Source organism: Microcaecilia unicolor, chromosome 1 (genome assembly GCF_901765095.1).
Source record: "Microcaecilia unicolor chromosome 1, aMicUni1.1, whole genome shotgun sequence".
Taxonomy (NCBI): domain Eukaryota; kingdom Metazoa; phylum Chordata; class Amphibia; order Gymnophiona; family Siphonopidae; genus Microcaecilia; species Microcaecilia unicolor.
This window is the reverse complement of record NC_044031.1, coordinates 623573893-623595105: the sequence shown is the minus strand read 5'-3', so window position 1 is coordinate 623595105 and position 21213 is coordinate 623573893. Positions and strand designations below refer to the sequence as shown.

At 45.5% G+C, this 21213-nt stretch overlaps 1 protein-coding gene across 2 annotated transcripts in view; it reads right to left on the bottom strand.

The window, feature by feature from the left end:
• The window catches only part of FAM83H (family with sequence similarity 83 member H), a 96779-nt gene that overhangs the window by 14861 nt on the left and 60705 nt on the right, over positions 1-21213 (bottom strand). For both annotated transcript variants that reach the window (XM_030220418.1, XM_030220410.1), the window contains exons 2-3: positions 6555-7042; positions 3666-3830 (exon numbers count right to left, since the gene is read on the bottom strand). In XM_030220418.1, coding sequence (XP_030076278.1) covers positions 3666-3830; positions 6555-7010 — 621 coding nt within the window. In that variant the 5' untranslated portion in view covers positions 7011-7042. The remainder of the gene's footprint in view (positions 1-3665; positions 3831-6554; positions 7043-21213) is intronic.

Sequence of the window (21213 nt, the reverse complement as noted above, 5' to 3'; positions counted from 1 at the left end):
GTCCCAGCAGATCACAGCTCGGCAGATGTTGAGATTGCTGGGCCACATGGCCTCCACAGTTCATGTGACTCCCATGGCCCGCCTTCACATGAGATCTGCTCAATGGACCCTAGCTTCTCAGTGGTTTCAGGCTGCTGGGGATCTAGAAGACGTGATCCACCTGTCCACGAGTTTTCTCAAATCCCTGTATTGGTGGACGATTTGGTCCAATTTGACTCTGGGACGTCCTTTCCAAATTCCTCAGCCACAAAAAGTGCTGACAACGGATGCGTCTCTCCTGGGATGGGGAGCTCATGTCGATGGGCTTCACACCCAAGGAAGCTGGTCCCTCCAGGAACGCGATCTACAGATCAATCTTCTGGAGTTGCGAGCGATCTGGAACGCTCTGAAGGCTTTCAGAGATCGGCTGTCCCACCAAATTATCCAAATTCAGACAGACAACCAGGTTGCCATGTACTACGTCAACAAGCAGGGGGGCACCGGATCTCGGCCCCTGTGTCAGGAAGCCGTCAGCATGTGGCTCTGGGCTCGCCGGCACGGCATGGTGCTCCAAGCCACATATCTGGCAGGCGTAAACAACAGTCTGGCCGACAGGTTGAGCAGGATTATGCAACCTCACGAGTGGTCGCTCAATTCCCGAGTGGTGCGCCAGATCTTCCAAGCGTGGGGCACCCCCTTGGTGGATCTCTTCGCATCTCGAGCCAACCACAAAGTCCCTCAATTCTGTTCCAGGCTTCAGGCCCCCGGCAGACTGGCATCGGATGCCTTCCTCCTGCATTGGGGGGAGGGCCTGCTGTATGCTTATCCTCCCATTCCTCTGGTGGGGAAGACTTTGTTGAAACTCAAGCAAGACCGAGGCACCATGATTCTGATTGCTCCTTTTTGGCCGCGTCAGATCTGGTTCCCTCTTCTTCTGGAGTTATCCTCCGAAGAACCGTGGAGATTGGAGTGTTTTCCGACCCTCATCACGCAGGACGAAGGGGCTCTTCTGCATCCCAGCCTCCGGTCCCTGGCTCTCACGGCCTGGATGTTGAGAGCGTAGACTTTGCCTCTTTGGGTCTGTCAGAGGGTGTCTCCCGCATCTTGCTTGCTTCCAGGAAAGATTCCACTAAGAGGAGTTACTTCTTTTTATGGAGGAGGTTTGCCGTCTGGTGTGACAGCAAGGCCTTAGATCCTTGCTCTTGTCCTACACAGACCCTGCTTGAATACCTTCTGCACTTGTCTGAGTCTGGTCTTAAGACCAACTCTGTAAGGGTTCACCTTAGTGCTATTAGTGCATACCATTACCGTGTGGAAGGTAAGCCGATCTCAGGACAGCCTTTAGTTGTTCGCTTCATGAGAGGTTTGCTGTTGTCAAAGCCCCCTATCAAGCCTCCTACAGTGTCATGGGATCTCAATGTCGTTCTCACCCAGCTGATGAAACCTCCTTTTGAGCCACTGAACTCCTGCCATCTGAAGTACTTGACCTGGAAGGTCATTTTCTTGGTGGCAGTTACTTCAGCTCGTAGGGTCAGTGAGCTTCAGGCCCTGGTAGCCCAGGCCCCTTACACCAAATTTCATCATAACAGAGTAGTCCTCCGCACTCACCCTAAGTTCTTGCCAAAGGTCGTGTCGGAGTTCCATCTGAACCAGTCAATTGTCTTGCCAACATTCTTTCCCCGTCCTCATTCCTGCCCTGCTGAACGTCAGCTGCACACATTGGACTGCAAGAGAGCATTGGCCTTCTACCTGGAGCGGACACAGCCCAACAGACAGTCCGCCCAATTGTTTGTTTCTTTTGATCCCAATAGGAGGGGAGCGGCTGTGGGGAAACGCACCATATCCAATTGGCTAGCAGATTGCATTTCCTTCACTTACGCCCAGGCGGGGCTGGCTCTTGAGGGTCATGTCACGGCTCATAATGTTAGAGCCATGGCTGCGTCGGTAGCCCACTTGAAGTCAGCCTCCATTGAAGAAATTTGCAAAGCTGCGACGTGGTCATCTGTCCACACATTCACATCTCATTACTGCCTGCAGCAGGATACCCGACGCGACAGTCGGTTCGGGCAGTCAGTTCTTCAGAACCTGTTTGGGCTTTAGGATCCAACTCCACCCCCCGAGGGCCCTGTTTGTTCTGTTCCAGGCTACACTCTCAGTTAGTTGGTAAATTTTTTAGGTCAATCTCAGTTATGTCCTCGCCGTTGCGAGGCCCAATTGACCATTGTTGTTGTTTTGAGTGAGCCTGGGGGCTAGGGATACCCCATCAGTGAGAACAAGCAGCCTGCTTGTCCTCGGAGAAAGCGAATGCTACATACCTGTAGAAGGTATTCTCCGAGGACAGCAGGCTGATTGTTCTCACAAACCCGCCCGCCTCCCCTTTGGAGTTGTGTCTTCCCTTGTATTGTCTTGCTACATACTGCACTGGCCGGCTCGAGCCGGTTTCGGGCGGGAAGACGGCCGCGCATGCGCGGTGCGCGCGGGCGCGCGAGGGCTAGCAAAGGACTTTGCTAGTGAAGATTCCGATTGGAGGGGCTGCCGTGGACGTCACCCATCAGTGAGAACAATCAGCCTGCTGTCCTCGGAGAATACCTTCTACAGGTATGTAGCATTCGCTTTCCGCGCCCATAGCCACACCCCCTTTTCAGCTTTGCGCATTAGAATTTACATGTACCGCATGGTAGAATATGCCGATAGTTGTGCACGTACATTCTAATTAAAACCAATTAGTGCCATTAATTAGTTGTTAAGTACCAATTATTCACACCAATTGGCATGTTAACCAATTAAGTTGTGCGTGCAATTTAGCCATGCGGCCAAATTAGCAAGTACAACTTAAGGCGACATATATAGAATTTGGGAGATAGTGTTCAAGAGGCGGACGCACCAAGGACCTATACAGAGGTATAATGATCCTGTCTGGTACTCCATCCTTGAGCCGAGGATTTCAATGTATAAACCGATTGGACAGCATCAGCCTGGGATGTCCCACCCACTCATTACTAGAGGGGGGACACCAGGAAGTTCGGATCCAATCAGTTCACAGCTCTAAAATGATGTCATCAGGGAAGTCTTACAGGGAGGAGGAGTTGGGACAGCAGCCAGCCAATGAGAGTCCATCTTCAGGGAGATGGGCGTTCTAGGATGTCAGCCAGCCAATAGAAGGAAGCAGCAGGAACAGCTAGGGGTGTAACCAAGCCCTGATGCTGCTGATTCCTCAAAGAAGAGCGGAGAGCAGCAGAGAGGTTTTTGCCACTTTTTCCCAGCAGCGGGAGGCAGGAAGCTGCAATACAGGTATGCCCAACCCAAAAAAAGCGCTTTTGTGTTTGCCCAAAAAAAAAAAGGGTAAATCTACGCTATCATACACGCAGCTTGTCTGCGAGTATGAGAGCCGTCTGTAGCATGTGCAGAGCAGCCATGCATAGCAATTGACTGTTCTGCGCATGCTCAGCTCAATGACTTGCTTCCCCCATATCGCATGCAAATGAGCAGGGTCGCAAAAGCAACGAGCAGCTCATTTGCATTTGATTTTCTTTGTGAATCCCTCTGTGTTTCTAAATTGGTAAATTTTTACCGATTTGGAAACGCAGATGGATCTTTAACGGGACCTTTGTGCATCTGGCTCTGAATGGCAAAAACGAGATATGGCAGTGTCTCTGTCCACCCAGCACAAGCCCCCCACCACTCACCTCCACATAGTTCAGGTTTACCCTGCACTTGGCAGCCATGTCTAGAAAGTGGTGGGCGTTCATCTCATCCAGTAGGATGTAGACAGGGACCCTGCGGGAAGCGGCATTCAGCAGCTCACTCAGTATGTCCACATCTGTGAAAATGTCCATCACAATAGCAATAACCTAGAAAAGAGACACAGACCACCGTTGTGTCTGTAAGGTTATCTCTGAAGCCTCATTTCACCACAGTCCACAACACCTCAAAGCAAGTCAGTTCTCTCCACAGCACACTATAAAAACACCCATCTGTAACTGCACAGCACAGCTGCTAGCTCTGAGGGTGTGCTGGGTGTGGCTCACCCCCAAAATTTTGCAAGCTCCTTCACTGTGTTCAGGGAAGGGTAGACTGTTGCATACAGCACTTCCATAATTTTTAAAAGTTCTCCTCTATGCTACGGAGTACTACTGCACATACTCACACTGCTGTATAAATTGTAATCACTGTCCTGAGACTCTACAGCGCTGTTTACACATGCAATTCCATCAGTGTACACAGTACTGTTCAGTCACAGGGCAGTGATTATTTATTTAATTATTTATTTGTTTGTTTGTTGCATTTGTATCCCACCTTATCCCACCTCTTTGCAGGCTCAAAGTGGCTTACAATACATCATGAGTAGTGGAAAAATGTTAGTAAATAAACATTTAGTATTGCAGGATCTTGGTCAGCATGATGATAATAAAACAAAGTAATAGTATACAGCAGGTATTAAGAAACAGTTCTGAATATAGATGGGCGAGTTATTATTTATAAAGCTCCATCATTGTACACATCATTGAGACTGGGAGACTGGGCGTCTAAATGGCAGATGACATTTAATGTGCGCAAGTGCAAAGTGATGCATGTGGGAAAGAGGAACCCGAATTATAGCTACGTCATGCAAGGTTCCACGTTAGGAGTCACCGACCAAGAAAGGGATCTAGGTGTTGTCGTTGATGATACGTTGAAACCTTCTGCTCAGTATGCTGCTGCGGCTAAGAAAGCAAATAGAATGTTAGGTATTATTAAGAAAGGAATGGAAAACAAAAATGAGGATGTTATAATGCCTTTGTATCGCTCCATGGTGCGACCGCACCTCGAATATTGTGTTCAATTCTGGTTGCTGCATCTCAAAAAAGATATAGTGCAATTAGAAAAGGTGCAGAGAAGGGCGACAAAAATGATAAAGGGGATGGGACGACTTCCCTATGAGGAAAGGCTAAAGCGGCTAGGGCTCTTCAGCTTGGAGAAAAGGCGGCTGAGAAAATATATGATAGAGGTCTATAAAATAATGAATGGAGTTGAACGGGTAGATGTGAAGCATCTGTTTACACTTTCCAAAAATACTAGGACTAGGGGGCATGCGATGAAGCTACAATGTAGTAAATTTAAAACAAATCTGAGGAAATTTTTCTTCACTCAACGTGTAATTAAACTGTGGAATTCGTTGCCAGAGAATGTGGTAAAGGCGGTTAGCTTAGTGGAGTTTAAAAAAGGTTTGGCCGGCTTCCTAAAGGAAAAGTCCATAGACCGTTATTAAATGAACTTCGGGAAAATCCACTATTTCTGGGATAAGCAGTATAAAATGTTTTCTACATTTTTGGGATCTTGCCGGGTATTTGTGACCTGGATTGGCCACTGTTAGAAACAGGATGCTGGGCTCGATGGACCTTTGGTCCTTCCCAGTATGGCAATACTTATGTACAGTCAAAGAGTGGTGATTATTATTTACAATGATGTGTACAATGAAGGAGCTTTATAAATAATAATCACTTCTCTTTAACTGTGCAGTACTGTATACACTGATGAGCATTATAAATTATTACTGCCCTGCGAATGTATAGTACTGTATACACTGATAGACCATTATAAATAGTAATCACTGCTCTGTGACTACACAGTGCTCTGTACACTGATGGAGCTTTAATAATCACTGCTCTGTGACTGTACAGTGCTGTGTACACTGATAAACCATTATAAATAATAATCACTATTCTGTGACTGCAGGGGTGTAGCCAGACCTCGGCGGGAGGGGGGGCCAGAGCCCAAGGTGGGGGGGGCACAGTTTAGCCGCCGACCCCCCCACCACTTTGGAACCCCCCCCCCGCGTCAGGTACCTTGTTTGCTGGCGGGGGTCCCCAATCCCTGCCAGCCGAAGAGTCTTCTTCAGCGCCAGTCGACTCCGACGCCTTTGTTGTGTGATCATCTGTTTCTGACGCCTTATGTCCTGCACGGGGCTAAATGCATGGTGCAGGACATAAGGCGTCAGAAACAGATGATCACACAACGAAGGCGCTGGAGTCGACCAGCGCTAAAGAAGACTCTTCGGCTGGCGGGGATTGGGGACCCCCGCCAGCAAACAAGGTACCTGATGCGGTGGCGGGGAGGGGTCAAATGTAGAGGGGGGCCAGGGCGTAATCTGTGGGGGCCCATGCCCCCGTGGTCCCACGTAGCTATGCCCCTGTGTGACTGTATAGTGCTGTGTACACTGAAGGATCTTTATAAATAATAATTACTGCACTTTGACTGTACAGTGCTGTGTACACTAACAGGACTTTATAAATAATAATCACCGCCCTATGACTGTACGGTGCTTTGTACACTGGTGATGCTTTATAAATAATAATAAGAAAACTGAGTGTACATTGTTGTGCAAACTGGTGGAGCATTATAATTACTGCTCTGTGACTGTACAGTGCTGTGTACACTGGTGGCGCTTTACAAATAATAATAAAACTCTGACTACAGTGTTGTGTACACTGGTGGAGCTTTATAAATAATAATCACTGCTGTGTATATTGGAGGATCTTTATAGATAATAATAACTGCTCGATACTGTGTACACAGGCAGACCCAGCTCCTCCTACCTGCTGAGCTGAGCGGATCATCCTCCGGACCTCCTCTTTTATGCTAGGATTGTCGGGGGGTGGTGGGTGAATCAACGTCGTCACCTCGGTCCCCTGAAAGCCAAGGATCATTGGCCAGCCCAAGTCCAGCTCGGGGGCGGCTGTGTCCGAGTGCATGGGCCAGTAAGTGCCAGAGGAGCCATCGGCATCCAGCTCTGTACTGTAGGAATTCTCTTGTGAGCAGCTGTCTTGTATGGCACCATGTGGTCGATGCAAGCGCTGGCTGATGTGGTCCACTTCGGTTGTGCACAGGAAATCGGGGAAGCCCTCCTCAGTCAAAAAGCGATTGTAGCTCTCCACGCCCTCCTCGGCCAACATGTCGATGGCCACCCGGTAGTACTCCTTGTAGTGGGGTGGCAGATAGTTCGGGTCCAGGGGGTTGTCCCCCTGGGAGGAGCTCTGGGACCGACGAGCCATTGGTTAGCACCAACTGGGGAAAGGGATGGGACCTGCAGATAAAAAAAAAGGGGTGAGTACGACAGCAGATATGGCTGACTGATAGTGATATAAGTTCAAATACTGGGACCCCAAGCTTGGGGTTCCGCCATAGTGGCAGTGCGAACGTTTCCCCTGCCTACCCACCCTGCCCATTGCTTCATAAAAACTTATGCCTCTGTGACTGGCTGGTGGTGAGCACAGCAAACACCGAATTTACACTCCCAGTGCTGCCATTGCAATGCGAAAGAGCAAATGTGGTTCTTATTGTGAGATTTGGCCCCAGCCATAGGAAATGATGTGCTTATGCTGTTAGGCATAAGTTGTTCTGCTCTGCCTCCATCCACTCAGTACAGAGGTCACTGGCCCCCTACGCTGCAGGGACTGCTTGGGTGGTATTTAGAAAAAAAAAAGAGAATAGGTGGAAAGGTAGCTGATCTTAAAATATGTTGTCTTGTGACTTCTTTTTTTAAAAAAAAGCATCTTATAGAAACAGAGAGGGAGGACATCAGTTGAATGAATATAGGTCAAAGGTCCTCTCAAAGTACACAGTTGTCCAAGTCCAAACCTTCCTATATATATTTCAATCATTTGTCACTCCCACCTCCACCTTGTCAAAAAATACTTTATTGCAACATTCCAAGTTCAATTTTAATTCTATAAAAATCCACTCCATAAGAATAAAATAAAGAAAAAGAAGCTGATTTGAAAGTATGCAGCGCTGGCTTCATTTCACATACCCGACGCCTACCAAATTCCGATGGCGTTTCAGCATTCAGCTTTCTCCCGAGGTTAACAAAAAACCTTAACCGCTTACGCCATCCACAATTCTAATAGCCTGACTAAAATATACATAGGAAGGTTTGGACTTGGGACAGCTGTGCGCTCTGATATCCTCCCTCTCTGTTTCTTTAATTTTTTTTTTTTTAAGTCATAAGTACATTTATTTTTTGTTACATTTGTACCCTGCGCTTTCCCACTCATGGCAGGCTCAATGCGGCTTACATGGGGCAATGGAGGGTTAAGTGACTTGCCCAGAGTCACAAGGAGCTGCCTGTGCCTGAAGTGGGAATTGAACTCAGTTCCCCAGGACCAAAGTCCACCACCCTAACCACTAGGCCACTCCTCCACTGTTGCTACTATTTGAGATTCTACATGGAATGTTGCAACATTCCATGTAGAAGTCGGCCCTTGCAGATCACCAATGTGGCCGCGCAGGCTTCTACATGGAATGTTGCTAGTGGAATAGCAACATTCCATGTAGAATCTCCAATAGTAGCAACATTCCATGTAGAATCTCCAATAGTATCTATTTTATTTTTGTTACATTTGTACCCTGCGCTTTCCCACTCATGGCAGGCTCAATGCGGCTTACATGGGGCAATGGAGGGTTAAGTGACTTGCCCAGAGTCACAAGGAGCTGCCTGTGCCTGAAGTGGGAATTGAACTCAGTTCCCCAGGACCAAAGTCCACCACCCTAACCACTAGGCCACTGTTGCCATACTAGGACAGACCAAAGGTCCATCAAGCCCAGTATACTGTTTCCAACAGTAGACAATCCAGGTCACAAGTACCTGGCAAAATCCCAAAACAGTACAATACATTTATGTTGCTTATCCCAGATTGGATTTTCCTGAGTCCATTTTAATAATGGTTTATGGACTTTTTTTTAATAGGATTTCAAGAACCCAATTCTCAAGATTGCTGGTCTTTCCAGCTTGCAGGCACTGATGATAGTAAAGGAAACAACAGGCTTGCTGTCTACAACAAATTCTTTGTGGCACACCTCTTGAGGACACACTGGTTGAGAACTACTGGTCTAGCCAGATGTGCAGCCAGCATACTCCAACAGGTGGCAGTATAACCCTGGGCAGGACAGTCAGGGCACTAGGTGTGACAAGCTGCTGGAACACCCAGCTCCCTGCAGAGTGGGTGTAAACTCTAAGGAAATGAATAAAGATCAGGCCCAGTTAGATCCTCCAGCCTGGGGTCTCAATATAGTATCCTGAAAGAATCAGTACTGTGGGTTTTTACTGGCTCAGTGCATGTGAACAATTCAGCGCTGAACAACGAGAGAGCGAACCTGACAGGAGCTTTCAGTACCACCTGTACAGTTTTGCCAGGAAGGTTCAGTTTAGAAGAATCAGCATTCGCTGTTTGTTCTGTTACCCATGGACTGTGGTGTCTTTTTCATCATATGGGAAATAAAAGAGGCTGTAGGCCCTCCAATGTGTGCATTTCTGTTACTCATTCTCACAGTATGACCATGGCACAATGAAGAGAGTTACCCTATTAAAAAAGATCATCTGAGGCCCACTTCCAAATATAACTGACTGATCAGTGGACCAGAAGGCATTTACCTTGGGAAGGAGCTACGCTTGCCCCAGAAATTCCTTACCTGTGGTAAAGTAATGTGGTAAGCTGTGTTAGTCTACTTTTAAAGGTAATAAATAGAAATAAAACAAAACAAACAAAAAAAAGATGATACTTTTTTATTGGCCTAACTTAATACATTTTTTGATTAGCTTTTGAAGGTAACCCTTCTTCTTCAGATCGGAAATAAGCAAATGTTGACAAATATTAGAATATATAAGTGAAACACAAAAGCATTCCAATGACAGTCTCACAGGAAGAGGGAGGGGTAGGTTAGGTGAGAAACGGAGAGCTGGCTGGGTGAGAATTAGGGAGAGATGGATGGCTGATAAGAGAGTGACAAAACAGTATAATTTTATGGTTTATAGTCAGATAGAAAGCCCAGATCTTTCTTTAGTCCTGTCTAGTGGGTGTCATTTTGACTTCAAAGGTCTTACCTTCTGGGATTGTCTTAAAGTTTCCTTTTAGTATTCTCACCATAAGATCATTGATGCAGTGTTCTTGTTTTGTAAAGTGCTGTCCCACAGAGGTGGCATCCTGGTTGGCATTTGTCATGTTTCATATGATGTCTATAAATATGTAGATTAAATCTTGTCTTTATCATCTGGTTTGTTTCTCCAATATAGCACCTTCTTCACACTTTTTACACTGAATCATACATACCACATTTGAAGATGAGCATGCTAAATGTTTTTCCCATGGAGATGACTGTGGGATCCTGTGAGATGTGTTGGCACAGTTTGCAGCTAGATATATTGCCATTCTTTTCTTTTTGAGCTTCTATCTGGAGCTTGCTTTTCACTAGTTTGTGTTTTAAGTTAGGTGGCTCTCGGAAGGCCAGCACTGGTGGGGCTGGGAATATCACTTTCAGTAGTTCATCCTCCTCAAATAGTGGCTGTTGGTCTTTTACCTGTGATAAATTCCACCAAGGGGGAATCTAAAATCTTTCAGATATTTGACTGTATCTGTTGTCTCCTCTCTTTCCTCCACTGAGTACATTTTCAGTGTCTGAATCTTTATCTCTATGAGTAGGGTTTGTCTTCCATGCCTATCAGTTTAGGAACCTTCCTCTGAACTGCTTCCACCCTCTCCAGTGACAATTTTCAAACTGACCATATTGCCCCAAATCCAGGAGTGTATTTTGCTTGCTGTCAAACTTTCCCTTTGAAATCTGTGCAGACATTGGCACCAACTTTGTTTCAGGTAAGATTTTGTTGAAAATGCAATTCAGGTACACTTATTATCCCTCCTTGACTTAAACACTCCTAAGGAATGCCTTGTCCTCTTTCACATGTCACCAACGTGCATTGGTCAACCACTCACGTATCTTTAGTTGGTCACCTCCTTGCAAGGTGCCACAGGGCTCCCCCACATTCACCCAAATTATTTAACATATATATGTCTTCTTTTGATTTGGGTTTTTCTCTTTGGATATAAAATTCTATTCTTATGCTGACGATATGCTTCTTTTGAATCCTGTAAATGATCACCATGTGATTACCTCAGCCACAGTTACCTGTATTACGATGATTGAGAACAGTGGCAGCCCTACCATTAGGCCAAATGAGGCAGGGCCTCAGGCGGCACTCTTCTGGAGCGGCATCCCCCTCACACACCGGCTGCACTCTGGCATTGCCCCCCTCCCGCCCTTCCTTCCCCAACCCCTTTTTCCCAAATTTACATTCTTTTATTGCTTTCTAAAAGTCAGGTGGCAGCAGTTCCTATACGCTGCCCTGCCACCAGCCCTGGCCCCTTCTCTCTTACAGCCCGCCTCTCTGACATCCTGCTTGGGTAAAAGGCTTTTGAAAATGACCTTTCCCATGTCAGTATGGAAGTGGGGCCCTCAGAAGAGGGCACAGGACTCAAGGTGGGCTCTTACTAGTACCCAAGAGGAGGGAGGTAGAAGTTGCAAATGATGGGGGGGGGGGGGGGGGGGGGGGCATTTGACTTGGGTTATATACATTTGTTTTATGTATCTGATAATTTTGTATATTTTTTAAAACTGAGCTCATGTCTTTTCAGCAGTCATTCCAGGTGAATTCCATTCAGGTTTCAACAGGTATTTTTCTGTTGCTAGAAGACTTACAGTATGATTTTGTACAATATTATCTACTGTACACACTGTGGCCCTGATACTCAGAAGCAAATGCAGGCGCTAGAGGCCATTAGCACTGGACTAGTGCCCGTATTTGCTAACGCCGAATGCTGAGAGCCAATGAGCTCATTGGCTCACAGCGCAATGAGCATGCAAATGCGTGCTGATGAGGTTGATCCCTATTCCTCCTCAATGCTCAGCAGACAGCACACGAAACAAAGGTACTCTTTCCACCATCAACCCTACGCCACGGTTAGAATTGTGCTGAGCCGTGAGAGGAAGGATGGAGACGAATGTTGCTGGCGGCCAAGTTCTTGCATCTCGAAGAGGGGGGGGGCTCCCTTCATAGTCTGAACTCCAACATGCAAGCCTCATAAAGAAACACTTATATATTTCAGCACTTGATATATACTGCAAGTGATCCCTGAGGCAACTATGCAGTTTACAATTTCTATTACAGGTACTTTGCACTGTCCCTAATGCGTTCACAATCTGTTATATACAGGCTTATTTTCAAAAGAGAAGGGCGCCTATCTTTCAACACAAATCGGGAGATGGGCGTCCTTCTCTCAGGGTCGCTCAAATCAGTATAATTGAAAGCCGATTTGGGGAGTCCTCAACTGCTTTCTGTCATGGGGACAACGAAAGTTCACGGGGATGTGTCGGAAGGGTAGCGAAGGCAGGACTGGGGCATGCCTAACACATGGCCGTCCTCAACCAATAAAGGAAAAAAGAACGGCGTCCCTGACGAGCACTTGGGCGACTTTACTTGGTCCATTTTTGTTATGACCAAGCCTCAAAAAGGTGCCCGAACTGACCAGATGACCACCGGATGGAATCGGGGATGACCTCCCCTTACTCCCACAGTGGTCACCAACCCCCTCCCACCCTCAAAAAAAAACCTTTTAAAATATTTTTTGTCAGCCTCTATGCCAGTCTCAAATGTCATACCCAGCTCCATGACAGCAGTATGCAGGTCCCTGGAGCAGTTTTAGTGGGTGCAGTGCACTTCAGGCAGGCGGACCCAGACCCATCCCCCCCTACCCATTACACTTATGGTGGTAAATGTGAGCCCTTGAAAACCCACCACAAACCCACTGTACCCACATGTAGGTACCCTCCTTCACCCCTTAGGGCTATGGTAGTGGTGTACAATTGTGGGGAGTGGGGTTTGGGGGGCTCAGCACACAAGGTAAGGGAGCTATGCACCTGAGAGCAATTTGTAAAGTCCACTGCAGTGCCCCTTAGGGTTTGGTGTCCTGGCATGTGAGGGGGACCAGTGCACTACGAATGCTGGCTCCTCCCACGACCAAATGGCTTGGATTTGGTCATTTCTGAGATGGGCGTCCTCGGTTTCCATTTTCGCCGAAAATCGGGGACGACCATCTCTAAGGACGACCATCTCTAAGGTCGACCTAAATTTCGTGATTTGGGCATCCCCGACCATATTATCAAAATGAAAGATGGAAACCCATCTTGTTTCAATAATACGCCCCTTCGCCGGGATGTCCTGCGAGGACGTCCTCAGGAAAACTTGGGCGCCCCTTTCAATTATGCCCCTCATATTGTACCTGGGACAATGGAGGGGTAAGTGACTTGCCCAGGGTCACTCAGAGCTGCAGAGGGAATTGAACCTGATTCCTCAAGATCTCAACCCAATGCCGACCGTCAGGCAGCAGTGGGAATTGAACCCAGTTTCCCAGGTCCGTAGCCTGCTGCACTAACCATTAGGCCATTCTTCCACTTCCACATGAAAGTTCAAAGCAGAAATTATGACTTCAGTACTCGAAGTAGCCAGGAAGAGAGAGGCGAAGGCAGGGGGCGGCGGAGGGGCTGCCAGTGCCTGGAAAGAACTCTGCCTGCTGGGTTCTGGGCCTGGGTCGAGTCACTCTCCCTCCCACCCTCTTCCTTACCATGGGTTGTTGCACGGGAATGGTGGGCACCCAACGCTTATTTCTCCTCCTTTCCTCCTCCCCCCTCTGGTTTTCTGGACATGCACTCAAGAGCTGTGCTTAACACACAACTCTTGAGCACATGCAGCAGGTACCATCTTCTCCTAAAGCTCAACACTATCAGTGTGCCTATATTGCATCTCATTAGCATTGAAAATTAGGGCATTGTTCTGCGCTTTTCCAGAGTTGTTTCTCCGGACTAATTCAACACTGCTGGAGTTTTGAGCATCTGGGCTTGTGTGAAATGTGGGTATCCAATCTTAGAATAATATTAACATATCATTTTCCTGCTTAATGATCATTTTACTTCTGTCAGAGAGCGTAAAGCTTTCTGTCATCTGATGTGATGATTCCTAGATCATATTACTGTTTGACAGTTTCAAGTTCTTGTCCTTCTTACTTATATGGAGTTATTGGATTTTTACATCCTAAATACAGGATTTCACACTTTTTAGCACTGAAGCTATTCATTTACTCAAAGTGGTAGAGAATCAGAAAGGAAAGTCACTGAGCAGGATCAGCTGGCCTTCATCTGAAATTATTTGCAATGTTGTTGAACCATCTTATCTGGTGTCATGTAATCTGTTTCTTTCACAGTGTTGCACAATTTTTTCCCCAGTATCACACAGGCATTTTTTTTTAATAGCGGAGCTTCTCCTCACTTTTGTGAACTAGGAATACATCTCCTCCCTTCCCGTCCCTCAGAACCTCCTCCCTTGTCTTCAAGGACATAGTGAACAGATCTCTGTGAGGTGCAGTCAGTACTTTCCTTGACTCTTTTGGTACAGACTAACACAGGAACCTTATCCAACACAAGCACCTCTTCCTCTGAAATTTAGTTTGGAATTATTTCAGGTTTACCAAAGCTCTTTCCTTCTTACGAACATCACTTTCCCCTTCCTCTGTAAATACAGAAAGGAATCATTTAAGATTTCAAGTCTTCTGCTGCTCCTCCTCTTCACAAATCCTATTTTCTCACGTTTGAATTTTGTCATGGCTGAAATAATTTATTTGACTCCTGAAGCAGGCACATGTGACACCGAAACGCAGAACTGCGTCAAGTCATTTTATTGTTTTTTTTTTCAATAAACCACCTGTTTTTAGAACCACACTGGTCTGTCCTCTTCTTCTCGTTTTTGATGCTGTGTTGTGGACCATTGTTAGGGGGACACTTCTGCTGTTCTTTGGCTTCGTAATATAATTACAATCACAACAACTAAAACTAATTTTAGCATTCCCCTCTCTATCTGGCCATCTCTTGAACTATACCCAGCTGGCTCTTCTGATAATAATCAGCCATAACTAGTTGTGACATCATGCAGCTTGTTTCACTGTTGTTTTGCTTTCAACAAAACACAATAGCGTACACTAATTTGTAACAACAAACAAAGAAAAAAAATTCCCCTCTATACCAAACTGCAGCAGAACCCAGAACAGGTGCTCTCAGATTATCTTATCAAAGGTCTCCTGGCCAACCAAATTGAGAAGCACTGACTTCTCCTGTACCTTGATGGCACTCTGTAGAGCTGCCATTACGATTAACTTGCTAACGTCTGCTGTCCCTTCATTATGTAATCCCCTGTTAGGTTGGGGGTTACTAGAAGAGTAAGTTCCCTAGAGAGTCCCTGGGTAGTAGAAAGCCCAAGGAGAGTAGTTTTGAAATAAAATGCAGAGAGACAGAGCCCTGGGACTGACAGTGACAGGGGGAAGGAGATAAAGAGGAGTATTTGCCCTTAGAGGAGGTCTTTGGTTGTCTGATGGTCAGCTACCACTGACCTTTGAGAGAAATAAAAAAAAAACTGGCTGTAAAGGGGAGTTGGCAGCAAAGCGGCAACTGTGAAGGAGGAGAGCTATGGGTGGACAGAGGAGAGGCCCAGCCTGGGAGCGTGGGATCGGAGCCAGGGAGTGCCCATCCTAGGACCAGGGTAGATCCAAAGTAAAAGTTACCCTGGAGGAAGGACAGACCATGGGGGGTCTGGACCTGTGAAATTGAGAGAAGCACAGCCTTTGGGACAGCTGCCGACTCCAGCATGTTTATTGGACTTGAGACAATATAAGTGTCTCCCAAGCCTGGTTAATCTAACAGCCAGCCTTATTCTCTACAGTTTTCAACTTGATTTCTTTTTTGGTTCCTGGGGGAGGCACTGAGCACTAGGCAGGTAAGGGTCCAATAGAGACTGCCCTCAGGAGACTCTAACCAGGTCGGACCCTAAACCTAGAAGCGTCCAGGACAGGGGCGATACAATTACATTACATTTCGAATTTATATTCTGCAAAACCTACTTGGTTCCATATGAATTACAATAACAAAAAGCCAGAACACTACCTCTGGGAATACCAATAAAAAAACACCATATCCTCTAAAATAAAACCATCCCACATATTTCTTTAAAAAGAAGGTTTTAAGCTTCTTAAGAAATATTAAATAATCTTTTAAAGAACAAACTAAAGAAGGGAGAGAGTTCCAGATTGAAGAAGATAATCTAAGAGTTCTAACCAGTTTCACCAAGGAAAAACTTAATACCAGCTGTTTCCGTAATAGCTGTTTGTGTAAAAGCGGAGTATTTCCATAAAGACTTAAAAAATCAAAGTACATAATTTAAACTGAGCTCTTGCAACCACAGGTAACCAATGAAGCTTATGAAGATGAGGAGTAATCCTGAGTGGTGTAGAACCAGTAGAAGTAAATCGATTTGTTACTCTTACAAAGACCAGGGGACACTAAGGGGCCCTTTTACAAAACCAAAGGAAGCCCACCATGGGCTTACTGTATAGCAATCCGGAACTACCATTCGCCCAATACAGGTGCCAGCGGTAGTTTCACCCCCAGCGTGTGGCATTTCCGGTGCTAGCAGAAATATTTGAAAAATATTCCCACATGGAGTTATCCGGTGGTAATCGCTGGCTGATTACTACTACTACTACTACTACTTAGCATTTCTATAGCGCTGCCAGGGTTACGCAGCGCTGTACAAGTTTCACATGAGGAAGGACAGTCTCTGCTCAGGAGAGCTTACAATCTAAAGGTTACAAACTATGTAGTCAGTGTAGGTAGCTTACAATCTAAAGGTTATAACTAAATAGCTTACAATCTAGAGGTTACAAACTATGTAGTCAGTGAAGGTAACATGAATGGGGAAGGTGGTTAGGCGCCAAAGGCAAGGGAGAAGAGATGGGCTTTGAGTAAGGACTTGAAGATGGGCAGGGAGGGCGCATGGCGTATGGGCTCGGGAAGTCTGTTCCAGGCATAAGGTGATGCGAGGCAGAAGGGGCGGAGTCTGGAGTTAGCGGTGGTAGAGAAGGGTACAGATAGGAGTGATTTGTCCTGAGAGCGGAGGTTACGAGTGAGAACATACGGGGAGAGGAGCGCAGATAGGTAGTGGGGGGCTGCAGATTGAGTGCATTTGAAGGTCAATAGGAGAAGCTTGAACTGTACTACAGGGTTAGTGTGGGAGCCCTTACCGCCACCTCAACGGGTGGCAGTAAGTGCTCCCCCCAACCATTACCACATGGCCAGGCAGTAAGTGCAATTTTACTGCACGACCATTTCTTTTTTCAGCCTCAGAGCGCAGCAAAAACAGCCGCTGCTGCCGCTTTTACTGCGGCTTAGAAAAAGGGCCCCTCAATGAAGTTACATGGAAATACTATTAAAACAAATAGAAGGAAAAATTGTTTCACTCAAATGGAACTTGCTGCTGATAAGGTTAGCGTATCTGGGTTTTAAAATGTTTGGACACGTTCTTGGAGAAGTTCATAGTCTGCTATTGAGACAGACACGGGGAAGCCACTGCTTGCCCTGGGATTGCTAGCATGGAATATTGCTACTATTTGGGATTCTGTCAGGTACTTGTGACCTGAAATGGCCACTGGTAGAAGCAGAATATTGGGCTACATAGACCATTGGTCTGACCCAGTATGGCTATTCTTATGTAAAAAGTGTATAACCCTAATCGCTAAATTTTTTAATCATTTATAACTTTTTGATAATCATATTTGTACAACCCACATAAACAACATTGCAATAGTCTATCCTTGACAATAGTAGTGATTACACAACAAGACGAAAAGTTGATATCTCAAAATACTTTCGAATAGATCTCCATTTCCTTAACAGCAGAAAATAATTTTTTACTGTCTTAGTTGCTATTATTCCCATACAGAGTTCAATGCGACTTACATCAAGAAATTAAGTACATCCAATAAAAATAGAATAAATGATGATGTTAAAACAGAAAAAAAATCTAAGACCACTGTCATTTATCCACCTCTACCCCAAGAATATGCAAGGAGAGCTCAAAAGTGAACTTCTTACTTCCAGCAGAAAAAAATCTCTTTACCAGGAATATCCTTGGCTGAGTCTAACCACAAAAACTTTGTTTTCTCTTGGTTAAGCTTTAACCGAAAAACTCAGAGCCCAGTGTTCTCTAAACTCTAAACATTGCTTAACACCTCTTAACATAGCAACATTATCTTTAGGTACTGGCACCATGATATCATCTGCATAGATAAAGAATCATATCTTTAATCTATCAAGAGCAGTCCCTAAAGGTTGTAACAATACATTAAACAGAAGTGAGCCCAATTGGACAAAATCCCCTGCATTTTTACTCTGTACTGAGTGGTCAAATAACCTTTAAATCAATTTAACACAGCACCCTGCATCCCAACACTATCTAACATTAATAATCAAAAGTGCTCAGCAGATCGAATTGAATAACAATAGAACATTGACCCTGACTAAGCAAAAATTTCCCATGAGCTATCATGAAGCCTGCCTGGTCGCAAAGTTTTTTTCTCTCTTAGATCTGGTTCCTCTCCAGGTTTCAGTAACACTATCATACAGTGGTTCCCAAATCTGGTCCTGGAGGCAGCACCCCAGCCGGTCAGGTTTTCACTATACCCACAATGAATATTCATGAGAGAAATGTGCATGCAATGGTGGCAGTATATGCAAATCTCTCTCATGAATATTCATTGTGGAAATTGGCTGGGGTGCCTCCAGGACCAGGTTTGTCTGCACGATTTTGTTCTTTCCCAAGCACCTATATTTCAAGAACTTCTCTACACTTTATTTTAAGGGGTCAGCTACAAGGTCTGTCATTATTTTATAGAATGCTTGTGCCTACAAATTACTATAACTGGTACTGTTTCTGTGGCTGGACTGTAAGCATGGAATACGTTACCTTTATCTTTGAAATCGCAGCCGAATACCACATCTTTTAAACAGATGTTGAAATATCATCTGTTGAACCATCTTATTGATTTATGATGTTTTCTAATATTGATGCCGCCGGACTTGTGATGAACTGACATTACTGTGTTTTTGAGTAATCTGTTTTTTGCTGTATTTTAGATTATGCATGTTGAGTTGTTATCCACCTTGGATAAAGGCAGGCTATAAATAAATAAAAATAAATATAAACTCTGGGCCTCAACCATCAGGTCCTGGTGCCTTATCCAACTTTAATGCCATTATTTCCCCCTGTGTAGTTGATACAACATTGTGGAAACTTCAATAATGGCCTCATTTTATGCTGAAAAACAAGATATCTGATTATTAGGACATTGTTCAGTCTAGTTTAGACCTTATGGACATTTGAATAGAGGGTGAAAGTGCTCTATATGCACCCAATAATCATAGCCCTTTGGGATTAGAAAGTTCTCTCCTTCATTTTTACTTTTTTGTAGTGTCTTTGGGATTTACAATTGACCAAGGGGTTCACAGTGATGTTACAGTCCACACCACATCCCACAATCATCTGGTATTTGTTAAAAGTTATCAGCTTGGCCAGAAAAATGAATGACTGTATACATTACAGAGTAGCACATACTGTCTGCAATTGTACCCACCAGTAACACAAATGTGCCCTCCGGGTCTTGTAACTGCTTGTGCATCACAAGTAGGATAGTCAGCTTATGAGGATCACTACCTACCTTTGCCTGCTATTATATGCTGAATAGCCCAATTCACCTTCCCAATCCTTCTTTAACCTTTTATGCTCTGAGGCACTCAAATGTGTTTACTGAAAAATTGTTATGTCAATCCCTATCTTTTTCAGAAAGTTACACATTTTTGTGTTTTACAAGAAAATGTATCCTGTCTACATTCAAAAATATTAGTTTCAGATCAACCATAGACTTTGGGATGGCCATAATTTTCATGCATATTCCATTTCACAAGTTCTCCGGAGACCTTTCAGCTGAACGAACCCCTTCTAAGCAAGTCTTCTGCTGCACCTGGAACTTGATAACGTCCCCCTTCCCCCATATCCCTCCCATGCCACATCACTCACAGTTCCTTCCTCACTTATATGTTTTTGTTACCACAAACAGACAATAATCCAGCCATTCATCCATCCATCACATTCAATACAGAACCCACCTCACTCCACTCTCCACTGCACTCTGGGGTAGGCTGCAACCCCGCCCCCCCCAGGAACCTTATCACGTCACTTAAAGCAATACCAAAACATCAGGCTCACTATAGCCTCATACTCTCATAGATACCTCACTCTGAACCATATGCTCCTGACTGTTGACTTTCCCCCTGGTTCTAGTTTTAAACAGAGGCATAGCTATGGGGGCCTTGGGGCCCTCCATCAATTTGTGTTTGAGCCCCTGGCTGGCGGGAGTCCCTGTGCCCTAGCAGCAGAAGTGCTTCTCCACTCATGATCACCGCTGCCGCCACACCAGGGCTCCCCCTGCCCATGCATGCTCAGTTTTTGTGAAACTGAGCATGCACTGGGGGGAAGGCCCGGCTCGGAGGTGGCAGCGGCTGCAGGTGGGAGTAGAACTTCTGCTGGTGGGGTTGGAGACCCTCACCTGTTCAGGTATGTGGAGGTTGAGGGGGGGATAAACAGCAGTGAGCTCTGTATATATCTGATAATTGATTATCCAATTAAAATGGCTGTTCTAACCCCTCTCCTGGGCAGAAGGCCCCAGAGACACCTCCTCGGTGTGAGAGAATATTGCATCCCTGGCTATTTGTGTAAACAGTATAACTTGAAACGCCTAATGCGGATGTTACCTAAATGGTTAGCACCAGTGAATATACATATGATTTGAAACTGTCTAAGTTAGACATCTCAAATTAAACATTTTCTGTGTGGCTGAATACTGACCCCCCCCCCCCCCCCCCCCCCCCCCACAGTGACTCCTTATTACACATTTGGGCACTCCTTAGCACAAGACCACAGGGGTGCATTATTTCACAAATGGGCTCCCAGTATCACAGAATCCACAATGTCACCTTATTAAACACAACTGGAGCCTTCTAATCTGTTTTCCAAGACTCCCAGTAGCCATAGCATCGATCACAGCCAAATATCTGCCCTATGGATTGTCACTTCCTGTAGTCCCATTCTTATGCTACTCATATTCATTTATTACAGTCCAATTTCCTTCTATTGCCACAAACTCAAAAGTGCATATGTTGTCCCTGGCGATATCCATACTGTGCAGGGTTTTTCTTCAAGCAGTGGGCAGATCCAGAGGTGTTGCTTAGTCTACCATTCAGCCCAAATGCAGGTCTCAAGGCTATCCATCCTGAAGCCTACAGATAAAGAGTCCCACTGAAAGCACAAGATTTCTGTACAGCACCCCACTATACAAATGGTGAACTTACTCAGTGCCTAAGGTGTGGATCACCCAATAGAGCTAGACACACACACACACATGCGCGCGCATGCAGGTGCCTACATGGATGCAGAGAGGCACAAACACTAACAGCTGACTGACTCCCTGAACTATGTGAAAGAAGATAAGC